A 15,821-nucleotide genomic window follows, 5' to 3' on the forward strand; every position below is an offset into this window, starting at 1 on the left:
AAGTAAGATCCATGGTAACTGCTAAGACGCAGTGTTGCACCCTTGAGATAGCTGGTTCGGTTCCTCAACAACTAAATTGTCTTTGAAATGTTGGCTGCTTATTCACGTTGATACCAAACGCTTTCGGGATAGTTCGCTCACAAAAACAAACTGGTAGACGGGTATGTTGTTTCAGAATGTAAATATGATAATACATTTATGTAATATTTATCTGCGACACAAATGTTCAAAATTGCTGTAATTGATATTTAATTTGATATCTTTTTCAAATTGTAAAATTTTAGATTTTATCAATCGTAATCAATGAGCAGGGTATTTAATCGTTCAATTCAGATTAATACAAAACAAAATGTCATTGGTGAACGTTTGCTATAAATTAATACACTGCTTTAGAATAAATAGTGGATTTAGCTGTGTACAACAAATATTGTATGGGCACTAGTATCTTAAACACATTTTTACTTTCAAGTATTGTTTTATCAGTGAAGAATCAATAAGGTCAGGTAACACAAAGCACACTTAAGTTTACTTTAAGTTAAATGCAAGAGATACACCGAACAAAAACTAGGTTACTATTTCTGTTCTGATTCGTTTGATGCACCATGTAAATAGTATGTAGATTACCTGACTAAAACATGAGATATAGCCTTTAATTTTAAAGACCGATGTGAACGTGAACACAAAAATACCGAACCTTCAGTATCAGACATACACTATTGATTTCATTGCAAGTGTTAATATAATATGCATACCATGTTTACAACAAGAGATTTCAATGTGGATTACAGTGAAACAACTCACAAGGTTTACAAACTGTATAATTCAACATACTTCAATAAGGAAATATAAATGAACTTAACTAATTTATCAATTTGCAAAATGTTGGTGTTGAGTGCATTATTATATCTGTTTGTGGGTAGTTATTACACATATGCAGCTGATATTTGGCACAGATTCATCAGAATGACTCTATTCAATGACAATGCTGTAATTAATGGATTAACGGAATTACATGTCATAGATATATTTATTGTAAAACTTTATTGAACAGTTATGTTATCGTTGGATATGTATTGTCCAATAGTAATACGAAATATCCAGATAGCAGCAAAAATAAATTTAAATCATCTGAATGAGAAAAACTTTTTAAACATATTATACCCGTTAATTGAAACAAATTGTCGTTACAATATTAAAGTATATGGTAAAGGTACCTATTTTGATGTGTGTCAGTAATGAAAAATAATACAAATGCTTATGACAATTCTGAAACATACAGAATTATACGACACAGAGAGGGTAAAATTAATACAACATAGAATATTGGTTCAAATGAATGTCAACAATAACCCTTCATTTGTATGTTTTATGTACAATTCAGTTGTCGAACATACAATAGAACTAATGATGCAATCATGTTGTATCTGTATTTCATGAAAAACAAACTTCTAAATGTAACATATTTTTTTAGACAAAAGTAAAATACATATTTTCCTTATACAACCATCATACAAGTGTTTAAGATACACAATATGTAAACAGAATATGTATATACACGTTCACACGTTAATAAAAAATGTATACATGTTAAATGCCAATTCAAGTTTTCGTTTTAATCACAACGCGTACTCAACCTGTTATAAACTGAGGCTATTTTTTTCAAAGATATCCTTCATACGTCTGAAATATTTTGAGATGCAATGCTATCCACTTTGTGTGAAAGAAAGCCTCACAATATATAGTGAATTATTGTAGTCGTTGCAACCATCAAGGCGGAAAAACACAACTCGGACATTGCAACTCCATTATTGTTTTGCACTGAAAAATAATTGAAAAACATGTAAATTATACTCTACTTTAATAGATGATAAATATTGTTGAGAAGAATTTTTTATGATGATGGTCAGTGTTCTTACTATGTTTTTCACAAATTATCAAGACCAATTAAACAAAGCATTTCTTTAGTTCTTCTCATTCAGTGCATATAGCCTAAATAATCAAAATATGTTTTGTTATCGTTTTGTATATATATCAATATAATAACTCTTAAAAAATAATTTAAAAAAGGTAAATCCTAATAGAATTTTATGTCCGATCTTAAGGAAAAAGATTCTGCTTCTAGTAGGATTGTTTCTTTTTATTGCATTAAACCATATTGGTTTATGAGTACTATTCTGGATGGCATTGTATTTACTCTCACAAATACTGGAATAACTATAATAAGCGCCGACTTACCGATTGTGGTTCCTGTGGTATTTTGCAAATAATCCATTTTTAGAGTGGTAATTGTTGCTATATGTGTCATAGTTTTGGTAGGTTTCGTAGTTGTGGTAGCTTTTGTAATTGTGGTAGGTGTCAAAGTTGTGGTATATATTGTAGTTGTTGTAGGTTTTGGATTTGTGGTGGGTGTCATAGTTGTGGTAGGTTTCGTGGTTGTGGTAGATTTCGTAATTGTGGTGGGTGTCAACATTGTGGTAGATATTTTAGTAGTGGTAGGTTTCGTAGTTGGTATCAAAGTTGCAATTGTCTTATTGGTATATTGTGTCGTAGTTATAATATGTGTGTTTTTTCTTATTGGTGCCGAAATGGTGATGGGTGTCAGAGTTGTGGTAGGTTTCGTAGTTGTGATAAGTGTCGTTGTTGAGGTAGGTGTCGTTGATATAGTTGTCGTATGTGCAGCCTTAGAATTTGTAGTCTTCGTAGGTGCAGTTGCCGTAGGTGAATTAGTCGTGGGTGTAGCCGTGGTAGGTGTAGTTGTCGTAGTTGTCGTGGTTGTTGTAGGTGTTGTCGTAGTGGTAGGTGAATTTGTGGTAGTTGTAGTATTTATAGCTGTAGTTGTCGTGTGTGAAGTTGTTGTAAGTGTGGTTTTCGTAAATGTAATTGCCGTAAGTGTATTTGTCGTAGGTGTAGTCGTGGCACCTGTAATTGTCGTAGGTGTGGTGGTTATGGTAGGCGTCTTAGTTGTAGATGTTGGTGATGCTGTCGTGGATGTAGCTGTCGTAGGTGTAGTTGTGATAGGTGCCGTAGTTGTGGTAGACATCGTAGTATTAGTTGGTGTGGTTGTTGTGGTTGACATCGTAGTGTAAGTAGGTGTCGTTCTTCTTGAAGTCACCGTAGTATAAGTAGGTGTCGTTGTTGTGGTAAGCATCGTAGTATAAGTAGGTGTTATAGTTCTGGTGGGCATCGCAGTATTTGATTTTGTTGTCGTTGCTATCATGATTTGTGAGGTTTTTTGAGATGTTGTCATAGAATCTGATGTTTGGGCGTTGCTCGCATTTGTTGTTGTTGTTCCAGATACTAAATAAATAAATTATACAATTAAGCGCTTCACAATGCTACATACACTGAGGTCAAATCGCCCCATTGGAGCATAAAGGTACCATGTGCCTTCTTATTTCAATGTAGCATGGTGCCTTTTTGCAACAAGGGGGCGAAATAAAACACTGTTTTAATATTTTGATTTCATGATAATAATTATAATGCTCACATATATAATTACCCATAATGTGCATAAGGTTCGCTGACTGTATGGTCAAGGGACACATGTTTAAATGCATGTGTTCATGCCTCCTATTTTGCATTTGTATGAATGTATGACATATATTCACTCGTATCACTTACCTGGTAAATAAGCGTTAAGCAGCACCAGACCCATCAGCACAGACTTGTTGATCCGCATCTTTGCCTGAAAATAACAAAGATGTCTTGCTACAGATCAATATAATTCAACGTTTGTATTATGTTTAGTTGATCTGCTAGTTCACATAGAGGGCATCCACATATAATTAAAAAAATCAACTCAGTTAGTCTGCATTTAAATAATAATGTGTAAATTTATTGTTGTATAAATCAAAATAAGACAATATTATACAATATAATATATTTTAACAATTATTTTAGATTTTATATTCAATTCCAAACATGCAAATAATGAATAAGAATCAATTCAGTTGTAAATCCAATGACAACTTGGAGTCAATCCAGCATAAATGGTTCATTAACTTTATATTTTCTCAAAGTTCTATTGAGCATGATTCCATCAATCTTAAGATCAATGGCAGAACCTCTGTTACCTCTAAGATAAGTCTTAAAATTTACTTGCTCCAAGTGTCCTTATTTGATAAATCATAAGTGTTTTTATAAAAAAATATTAATTATATGATAGAGAATATTGAAATGTGTTAACAATATGTCCACATGTGGACTTTAAAAGATAACATAATACAACAAAATCCAGCTTTTTTTCTTATATGACGTTTGTTATATTAATGATTGATACATTACATTTATTTAAGATTGTGTAATCACAAAGTAGCCAATGCATTGGTAAGTATACATCATTAGAAGAAAATATATGGTCTGTACGAAGACACAGTCATTATGCCCTAGATTAATGTTGCTCGTCCAACATCAAATATTTTACTGTATGCTCCTTCTAATAAGGTGTTCAACATATAAAGCTAAAGTTTCGCCCCTTGAATGTCGGTTGTGTACTCATTTTAACCCAAGGCCGCATGATCATGCAATAATAAAATATTGATTGCTTAATAATTGCACATAGTTGTGCCATGGCTGAAGTCAGAAAAATAATATATAAATTGTTTGTTCGATTTCTTTAAATTGTGGATTAAAAAAAACTTTAAAATATGTAAAATGAAGAAACTGTCACTAAACACACAATCTTTGTCATTATCATGTACACATGTTTTAAAAAATGTTGTGAAAATAGCAAATTTTCTTATTCTTGCCATCTGCTTATAAATTAATCTCTAAACAGTACTATCGAATGCATGTCCTAAAATTTCAAAATAAAATTGGTTTGTTAAATAAGTATAAGCACACCTTTACACAGTGGCATAAGTAAAAACCAAAATAAGCGCCATTTGATAGTTTACAATTTTCTTCATGATAGCTGAACGAATTTGATTAAGAGTCATATTTAATTACTTTATCAAGCATTATTTATATTTATTGACCTGGTGTATTAAGTCTTCAGTATATACAAAAAGACTGTGTGATGAATGCAAAGGCATTTAAAGATTAAAAAACATTTTGTTTTCTTTGATCATTTAATACAATGCGTACAGATAAATATTTAAAATCAGGTATTTAGTAATTAAAATCAATTTAAATTTTATAAAGAAAATGATACATTTTAATCACATACAATAAAGAAGCATTCCTTTATAATACAAACCATTTCACACAGAAATCCTTCTTGTCCACATGTTTATCTGAGTTTGGAGACGAAAGCTTCTGATAGACTTCCTTAAGCACGATATTTCCTTAACAACGCTTTCCCTCGCAAATAAAAGGTGATTAAACAAAAAAAGGAAAGAAGATAAAATTAACACGGAAGTGTTGTAACATTTTTTCATCACCAGTTCATACGTTAAGATTTGTATTGTTACCAAGCCTTTTGGGGAAAATTATCTTCAAAATATCCTTCTTCAAGCTTACGGAGACTTAAAAAAGCATTATCTTTCCGCGTCATCGAAAAGAATCCCTAAAATGCAGTATAGTTACTTTTAATTTGTCATATAAGGACAACGTTTTGACAAGTATTTTATTTGAGCTCACCTGGGCATGAAATGCTAAAGGTGAGCTATTGTGGTCAGTCTATGCCCGACATGCCGCGTCGTGTGTTATGCGTATTGTATCGTGGTGTCATTGTGACCACTCTTGGAAGCCACAAGTTCCATCTAGTCTTGATGAATAATTGTAAGAATATGTCATCTGATTAAGATGTAGTTACCACTCTAGAAGCCACATGTATTACGAAATATTGATGAGACTTGTTCTGAATTTTGATCTTGAAAGTATTTTGGCCAGGTTTCACGCTCGTAATCAACTAGCTCACCATGTCATATAATCGACGAACGTTGTGACCACTATAGAGGCCACATAATTGACTAAGCGTATTCAAAATATTAATCCTGTATCTAGTTATAGTTATACTTTAGATTATGTGCATACTAAAACAAGGTGAACAGGTCAAACATTAAAAATCATTTTTACCAGTCTATAGATCACAATTATGAATCACTCTGAAAGAAAATTTATCAAAATCACCCATGTCTAGTATAAAATTAAATCTGGTGTTTGTCCTCGCATATACTAGGTCACTAAGTAAACATTTTTTAAACCTGTAACCAATCTAAACGCCCCATTTATGACTAATTCTTAACGAAACTTACTCAGAAAGTTCATCTATAAAACAAATTAAGCCAATCTTAACAATTGGGTCACGAGCTTTCGAAGACTAGTTCACCTGGTCAAATGAAGAGACTACCATTAGAGGCCACATTCGGACAAAATTTTGAAGACATTTGGTCAGAATATTGATCTTGATATTTGCCCTGACAAATTTGAATCCGGGTAACGTGTGTAAAACACTAGCTTACCAGGTCAAACTTTTGATAAACATTATTACAACTCTACATGCACACTGTATGCCTTCATGAACATATTAAGAATGTTTATATTAGCTTAGTTTGAATCTTGATCACATGTGTCAAAATCATATTTTGAAAACCCATGTAACCACTCTAGAAGCCTCATTAATGCCTTATCATTGATGCAGAATGGTCAGAGTATTCATCTCGACAACGGAAAAAATCTATGTTTCAGTCTGGATTAAGTGGGGTCAAAAACTAGAAAACTGTTGAAATTGTTTAAATTTTGAATTCAGTTGAGTGCTCCGGGGCCATCAAGCCAAGTTTTTATTCAGTTACAGAACCGATAATAAGATGTAACAAAACAGAGCAATCGAGTATGATTGGGCGGTCATGGGCAAGAGAGAATCAGTATATTGGTGTGTTTTTAGTTTGGTAAAACTTATTCATAATACTAAATCGTACATTTATCGCCAGTTTTTGAGTATTGTTTTGCTTCGAAAACTGATTTCAAAATAATGGGACCAGTCTGGGTATGTACACACACATCAGAGACCAGACAGCAGTCTAACAGGCATGCATATTTGATTAAATGTTAGGACAATACGATATACATTTTTTGACATTAATTCTGTGGGCGGATATCATATGTGCCGTTAAATACTAAAAATATTTACATAACGAGAGCCTCAAATCAGCTTGGGCTTCCCACGCCATCCTGCAATCTATCTTAAATAAATAGATTAAGGCAAATTATCATGAGTCACCTGAAGTACACTTCTTTTGTAAAGATACCTTACTTGACTGAAACGAACGATTAAGGATAGTTATCTTTTGTTTCTCGTGTAAATAATGTGATAAATTGGCAGACATAGCAACCAAAGTATTGAATGTGCATCCATACAGATTATGCAGTTAATCAATTCTGCTGAGTGTTTTTTGTAAATATATATTTTTTTAAACCTTTAAAACTAGTTTACAAAATCGGATTGTCATGTGGATGACAAAAAAACACCCGATACAAAATCCTGGATAAACTGAATTGTGCGATCCTATTTTGATGAGAAACAGAAAAGCATATGAAGCAGATGATTTGTCTTGTATCTGGACGTCCTAAGACTAGAAAAAGGAAACTTTTTCAACCGACAAAAAATCTCTCCAAGTAAGATTGATACAAAATATATTATTGCAATCATCGTTAATTATATTTAATATAATAAAGCATCTACACTGAAGATTTGGCATTATATTTCTTTAAAATTTACAGAGTTATTGCCCTTTGATCAGTTTTATTGTGCAGAGCATAACTCACGTAATATACAATATATAGAGAATACTAGGTTAGCGTTTAATACAGATAAGTTTATGTTGCGAGGCTTAGAACGTCTGGAGCGCGAGCCTTGGCGAGCGCTTTCGAAATTCGAGCCGAGCAACATAAACTTCTCTGTATTCAACGCTAATCCTAGTATTCTTCTTATCCCATTTGATTTTGTTCAACGTGACATTTAACATAAATAGATCTAATAACCTTAACAATAATTTTAATTCAGTCTTAAAAGCGCTTAAAATCTAACGAATGTAACCATGCGTGATGATATAAATGTATTTGTTCTGGTACGCAAAATGTTCTTAAAAAAATTCACACACAAACTGTAAAACAAGTAAAAATATCACCATATGCCTCGATTCAATTTTACGCAGTATCTGAATTGTAACACATTACGACCGCGAAAAGAAGATTTTACTTTACTATAATTCATTTTATTTTCGAAAGAAAACGATCAAAATCCAATATGGCGGCGATTGCCTCCTGACAAAATGATGTCGATGTCAACATACATGTACACCATCGACGACCTTGACAATTTCGACGAGTAAACAGACAATTGCAGCGACTGACACTTTATTTGACCTAATATACAGGGCAATACGTTTTCCGACTTCGGACGACGAATTTAAGTACGCGTAGAACATATTTGTATATAATGTTATGGGTATGCCGTGTGTGATCCGATGCATCAATGGCGTCCATGTTAAAATAATTTCCCCGAGAACAGGGAACGACAAAAGTACAAAAAAAAGCAAAACACGTTCGAACTAGTATCTTACCTTTAATTATCATTTAAAATTCATCTAATAATCCATTTAACTCAATAATTGACGATTTTGCATCTAGGGTCTTTAATAATTATTTTAGCATATTTAAATAAAGACCCTTATGCCATCCTATCACTATATTCAAACAGAGACGTAGATGTTATCTACGTCTCTGATTCAAATGAGTTTACGAACTCAATAAACTTTCTTCTTCGTCACACGCTAGTACGCTACGTCATGTACTCTACATAACTGCTGTTAAAATGAACCGGAGCAGTTTATCAAATAATAGCCGTTGGTAAACTCGGTTGCATTTGCAGATTTCTGCATACAAACATAATTATGTTTAAACTTGCACAATGTTTTATTTGTCTATGGTTAATGACCTTGTTGTACAAGAAAATAATTTAATATATAAATACACAAAGAATGAAAACATTACATTACACAACAGATAAAATAGTGGATAATTGCCGTGTACGAAATGGGACGTTCCGAATTCCAGTGTGGTGCTATTTTTACCATCTTATACTTTACACAGCTCTATGCCTAACGTGAATTAAATCGGAAAGCAAATATTGCAGATTATTTATGAATTGTGCGATATTTGTATGGCTTGTTGTACATTCTTAAATGTCAAAAGTGGGTTATGAACAAAGCACATTACACGAAATAAGGAAAATGTGATAAATTGACAATTCAAATGTGTCGATACACAGTACATGTACATACGAAATAAGTCGCGTTTATAATAAATCGTCAAAAAAATTTGGGGGAAAATGATGCAATAAGTATGCCATTTTCAGCTGATTCATTATACAGATGGCGAAAAATTATGTTATATGACTAGATTTTAAGGTTGAAGGTCGTATAATTTTGAAGCTAAAGTTTTCTCGGCTTTATTTCTTATGAGAAATCATTCAGCTGTAAAGTAAAAAATAGTCCGTGCACGCGACAGGTATATCCCACATGGTTGAATACAGGCCAGTATATTCCATAAGATGTTATACCGTTAATGTCGCGTTGAAAATGGGATAAATTTATATAAAATGTTTAGTCAACTTTTAGAAGAAGCGCATAGTACAAGACCCCGAACCTTCTTATCAGTTTTGTAATTATTGCCCTTACCTTATTTTCTTTAGTCCGTATATTTTGTGCATAAAAATACCAGATATTCCAGTTAACTTTCCAAGATTGAAAGATGGCTTGAAGAGAAAATGTTCATATATTAATCGAAACTCTTTTCTCAGTATTTATAGAGTTATTTGTCATGTACCAATCATAAATTCATTAGTATTTAAAAGATCATGTATTTTCAAGAATTGAAAGGAGTTTGAAAGGATCAAACAAATTATATATTAAATGAGTACATATAGAGGTAGTGCTGGGTAAAATACCCATACTTTTTTTCTTAGATATTTTGAAATCCCCCCCACATTTGCTTATATGTATGTGCAGCTTACCTAGCAGAACATAAAATACATAACAAAAAATAAATTATCACTAGAAAAATATCGATTGAATTGAAATAGAAATTCGTTAATTGATAAACAGAGGAAAAGCAGAGTAACAGAGTAACAGGACAGTAACTTTTTTCTCAATATTTATTGACTTGACTTGTTGCAACTTATTTATTTTCTTGTGCACTCAATAATTCAATAAATATTGACGATACAAAGATTAAACTTCATAGCTAAACATAGAGATGGGGATTTTAAATTGCAAGAAATATAACTCTTTTATGTGTTTTATGAATTATTTTCCTTGTTATTTTGCTTGTGGAAAGCCAAGTAAGATATTGTAATTTAATGTGTTGATCATAACTGAAAACGTTTCAAAGATAATGAAATGAATCTTCATACAATAAAAGAAGACTTTTAGAGGAAGTGGTGAGCGCAAGAGCCATTACTCTTTCTTTGATATTTATGGAGGTAAGGTCTTTCGTTTTATTTTTTTGTACAAATGTTAAATTTAGTTATAAAAATAAGTGCAATAACAATTCGCCTGTTTATAGAGGCCATATAGAGAATTCTCATTTTAATTTAATACATTAAACGTATTTGTTTTCCCATCTTTTATTCAAGATTAATACTTCTTTGCCATTTGGTCTTTAAAGTGACAGCACTTGTTTTAAATAAAACTGATTTTATAAGTAACCATATGCTTTTCTCTTTGGAATGATACTCAAATTGATTTATTCTGATCAATTTCATCATTGATAATTGTTTTTAATAAATCAAGAAACACGTGTTTTACTAAAGTATTTAAAATATAAAAACGTACGTATGTTTCCAATAGCATTGTGTACAGTATCATATACTATTTTTGGCCTGACCTAGAGAAACTGGCCAAAGCAATATTTCCTTATTTAAACAAGAAATATCGTTAAAAATATATACGGCTTTGAGTTTAGTTTGTTTAGCTGTGTAAATCGATCGTCAATAAATTCAAAGAGTTATGATTTATGTTGCGGAGGTGTTTCTGAACAGTTCTTAGCCATATGACATCTATTTACATTAAAATGATTAATTATTAAATTACGTAGTTGAAATCTTATCAGAAACCCTCCTCATAGAATGTAAACGCCCAACGAGGACTTGCATTTGTGAAATAAAGCTTGGAGATAGTGTGGTTGTGGGTGACAGGGTTGATGAATCCGGACATAAATTAAAAAATTGTTCAGCGACAGGTAATCGTGTGTAACAGTGCAGTTTTTGTACCCTGTCAAAATAAGCATTAGCCTTTCTATGTTAGTTTGTGTATGTTCCTCGTAATCAAGCAAACCTAAACAGTTTTAGACAGATTATCTTTACTTTTAAAAGCATTTCTTTTTTTTTTAGATAATACTTTACAAAAGCCGATAATATCGAGATAACGAGGTTGGTGTAAGTGCGTCGTAAACGTTAATCGTCATAATGAAATGTGACCGGTCAATAGTAGTAGGACCCATATAAGGTTAAGGTCAACAACAGCTAAAACACACCTGTTTAAGGTAAAAAAAAACAAGGTGACATGGATTGTCGATCGTCTTCTTAATATGTCTTATCTTTTCCATTGTAAACTGCATGATGATAACATTGATACTATATGTAATATTATCTTTCAGGCAACTTTATTCACATAAACAAAAAATAATGAAAAAAACCCAGAACAGATCAATGCCCTTATACTCAAAGCTACTTCGGTAAAATATGGATGAAATCCCTTCACAAAGTTCTGTGTCTTATGTTCGTACATTATGATGCATTTTTTCGATGTAAAAGCCTTAAACACGTAAATGGCTTATTGCCGTAAATTAACATTTTATTTTTTTATAAGCAAACTTATGTTTAATTACCCTTAGTGGCTTTGATAGTGACAACCAGATCTGACATATTAAATCTCTATTAGATTGAAAAGTCTTCAACTATTGAGTAATTAATTAGTAATTAAATTGAATGCGTTTTAATTCCCTTTTATTATTGTCTAATTTGCGTTACAATGCTATGATGTTAAATTTTATTTACACGTAAATGTATCATGAATATTACTGGCCCAAGTGTGAGGTTTAAACCCCCAATGCTTTGCATTGACCGTTCCAAGGCGGTTACCCCAGCTTTATTCTTATATGTGTTCATGTTGTTTTGCATTGTGCTGTTTTGTGCTGTATTGTACTGTTTGGGCAATCGGTCACTTGCCTTAAATAAAGGGCCAACTAATTGTTTATAATAAGAATTTAATACTGCTCCATCAGCTGGAGTTTCACTTCTTTATATTTAACACCAAGAATAACATGTTTGCAATTATGAACTTCAATGTTGAATGCGGATAAATAATCCAAGAACGTACGTGTATTTACTAATCGATTAAATCTTTCTGAAATATTTCATGTCATTTGTATAGACATCTACATAATAAAAAGGAAGACAGACACAAATAAATCTACGTACGTAATCACAAACAATAATATTTATAACAAAGCTAAGAGAAGAAACAAAAATATTTAATTATTGTATTTTATTATATACATAGATCAGCTTTAAAGGGACCGTCAACCACGAATGACAAACAAAGGAAAGTTCTAAAATACCGTATTTTTTACAATTATTAGTTTATATTGTGTTGTTAAGTTTTCATATTTTCATATCTTCGGTAACAAAATTACTGGGTTTGTGTACCAGGTAACTACAAGTTAACTATAAGTAACGCAAGTAGATTGATCATCATCGTCACGTGGTAAACACAGGAATGCAAATTGTGCATGCGTAGTGAATTGTTTATATTTTATATATAAAAAAATCAACAACAACAACAACAACATAACCTTTATTAAGCTCAAATCACAAATATAGTGACACATGAGTATACAGTGACAATGCATCTTTTACAAAGAGTTATTAACAATTGTAACATGGTGTTAAACTTTACATAGAAAATAGAAAAGAGAAAGAGAAGTGGAGATGAAAAAAGATATGAGACATACATTTGAATTGAGTGGGGGAATGATGATTTTGACCTGAGAAATTAACATTTATAAAATAATCAATCTACTTGCGTTATTTATAGTGTGTATATTGTTATGTCACCTATTTTCGCGATGTACTTTCGATTTCACATCGCGAAATTGTATTACCGAACATACTGAAAATATGAACTTCTTTCAAGTAATGTAATATACCAGTCGTGATATTTTAATCAATATAAACTAAAAATTGTAACACATACGGTATTTTAGAACTTTTTTGTTCGTCATTCGTGGTTGACGGTCCCTTTTAAACAAACATGTAATTTATAAGAGACATAGGTTCATACAATATTTATTGCAGAATCAACCAATCAATTGATGCAAAGTGAAGTCTTTCTCAAATTTTTTGCATATCATTACATAAACATAAAACACTCACACAAAAATAAACATAATTATACAAAACGCCAAGATACTTAAATTGATACCATATTATAGATTGCTGACAAAGCAAGGTATCCTCTTTGTGAACGCTTTATATAAGATAATTATACGTATGTTTTACTGAACATTGCTATTACTTTTACCACTGTAGAGCATCAAATGGAAGTAATTCTGTTTAATTTGAATCATGTTGTAGTATAATTTCATCAGAATATTTTTACTACAAATATAATAATAATGGCAACATAATTGTTGTGCAAACCAAAGTTCAACTTTATATTTAGGCTTTCGTAAAAGTACACAAGCTGATAACAGAACACCCATATACATCTCAATACTTGAAAAAAGACTTATATTATACAGGTCAAAGTCCAGAAAACAGTGTTTGTTTTAATCGCTGTACATATGCTGTTCTTAGCTTTGATCATACAATCAAAGTTTCCAATCCAACGCTGTCAATGCCGTCGAAATGGGCTTCAATGGACAGTATTCATTATTGTTGCTGTGATCACCACCATTGTGAAGAAGAGGTTCATCTCAGACTTTGTTGGCTCCATTATCGTAATGCGCTGAAAATATTTGTGACACGTGCACATTATGCTTAACATGAATATTAGTATCATTTAAGTTACTGCATTATATAATGTATTAATTTTATGATTTCCAAATGTCCTGTTTCATACACATTTTATATACCAATTCAACCCAACATTTCTCTACAAATGCTTATCACCTCACTTATAACTTAAAAAATAAATATGAAACATTTTGTAGCATCGTGTTTTATAAATATCGGTAAGTTACTTTTCTAAACTGATCTCTTTTTAGTATTTATTTTTTAAATGTGCATTAAAAATAGCGCTCAAATTTGGTCAGTGTCGGCCCAGGTACTTCATAAAAGTAGCACAGGCTCTCTTACGTATACTGCAATTTATTCCGGGTACAAAACATTCCTTTAAGGCACCCGACCATACTCCGGGGTACTTTTTGTTTATTTTCTATACTCTGGGTAATTTTTAGTTGTTCGCTTGCTTCGTTTGTTGTTCGATTTTACGGTAAACCTGAGAACGAGTTGTATTATGTATGCCAGAGGTTGAGTTTTTCAACTATATTCATTCACAAATAAAAACATAACGTGAATATCGTGTTAAATGGAATATTTTTCAACGGAGCGTATATAGAAAAGAACCAATAAACAATGTTAGAAATATACGTGTCGCGGAAGATAACGTTTATGAATGATTAAAGTAGTCCACTATCTGTTGCGTCTTAATCACGTGATATTTTTGCTCAGCACAGGTTATTCATAATCTGAGGCTTTTAATAGACGAGGGAAAATAAAACTACGGCTGATCAACAAGTGTAGTGTTATATCGAGAGTTCAATACACTATCACGCGTATGTTGCGTAACCTCGTTGATAGTGCTTGCTACCACAGAGGGGTTAAATTTGATATGTCCGGGAAACGTTATTTTGTTCTGGAAAGCGGCGTATGTATGCTCAATTGCATGGGTGATAACAACGCAATATTATAAGGTAAAGTGTGTTAACAGTTCTCAATTAATAAAACGTTGAACATGAGTTGCGAAAATGCTGACTTTGAAATAAAGTTTGAAATTTTCGTTTCTAAATTGAAAACAAAAGTTGAACTATTGTGTGTATGTTTTCACTTGTTAGTCGTATTTTCACCACCTGAAATTTGTGTTATTATAGTCAAACCACAAAAGGTGTTACTAGGTACAAATCATACTACGGGAGTTCCTCAATATTATGAGTGTATTTCTCAACCATCACAATATATCGTATGTTAATATTTAACACGCAGTTTTCTTTGGAAACATTCAAATCACACATTCATGGACGCGTCATGCGAAAATGGGTCTTATGGCGTTTTGACCAATGTAGCTCAAGCCCAGCCTGTGCATTTGCGTAGTCTTGTCAGAGGCGATTATGTCCGCAATGAAATCACTCAATGTTTTATGGTCTCATTGTGTATATCGTGACCACACTGAGAGATGCGCAGGCTGGGTGGGCAATAGCTATGATGGGCGCATATGGCATAAGACCCATTTTTCGCATGACGCGGGTCTTTTTAAATTTCATTGCGACTTGTAAATGGCATATTTTAACACAATGCATTCCGATTTAAATTGAATTCGAAAAAGCAAATTCAGTACACTGGCAAAAAAGAGAAGCCTATACAGGCGTTCAGGAACGATGTCCACACGTGCTGACCAAGTACGGCAAACATATGTGGTTAGATAACGAAACACTTTACTATTTCAATGTTTTTTTTTCAGATCTTGAAAGCAAAACTGTGTTTATCGATAGTCAATCTTGTCTTCCCTTAAAATTTAGTGACCAAGTAAAGACCCCGAAATTCTGCGAGATTGATTTTAACGCGTAATTGTAACTGGACCACAGTTTATGTCTATGTGTCG

At 32.3% G+C, this 15,821-nt stretch overlaps 2 protein-coding genes across 4 annotated transcripts in view; one reads left to right on the forward strand and one right to left on the reverse strand.

Annotated features, from left to right (window-relative positions):
• The window catches only part of LOC127855708 (A-kinase anchor protein 9-like), a 477,990-nt gene that overhangs the window by 290,270 nt on the left and 171,899 nt on the right, over positions 1-15,821 (forward strand). The gene's annotated exons all lie outside the window — the stretch shown is intronic.
• LOC127855713 (salivary glue protein Sgs-3-like) lies at positions 570-8,643 on the reverse strand. Of its 3 annotated transcripts, none has more exons than XM_052391509.1 (4): positions 8,505-8,643; positions 3,622-3,685; positions 2,236-3,297; positions 570-1,818 (listed from the first exon to the last, which is right to left on the reverse strand). In XM_052391509.1, the coding sequence occupies exons 2-4, from the start codon at positions 3,677-3,679 to the stop codon at positions 1,730-1,732; spliced, it is 1,209 nt and encodes a 402-aa protein (XP_052247469.1). In that variant the 5' UTR covers positions 3,680-3,685; positions 8,505-8,643; the 3' UTR covers positions 570-1,729. The 3 variants fall into 3 exon arrangements, with proteins under 3 accessions (XP_052247469.1, XP_052247468.1, XP_052247467.1); XM_052391508.1 differs by lacking the exon at positions 8,505-8,643 and adding an exon at positions 5,198-5,438 and having other exon boundaries at positions 3,622-3,679; XM_052391507.1 differs by lacking the exon at positions 8,505-8,643 and adding an exon at positions 5,198-5,438.

This window comes from Dreissena polymorpha, chromosome 13 (assembly GCF_020536995.1).
Source record: "Dreissena polymorpha isolate Duluth1 chromosome 13, UMN_Dpol_1.0, whole genome shotgun sequence".
Taxonomy (NCBI): Eukaryota; Metazoa; Mollusca; class Bivalvia; order Myida; family Dreissenidae; genus Dreissena; species Dreissena polymorpha.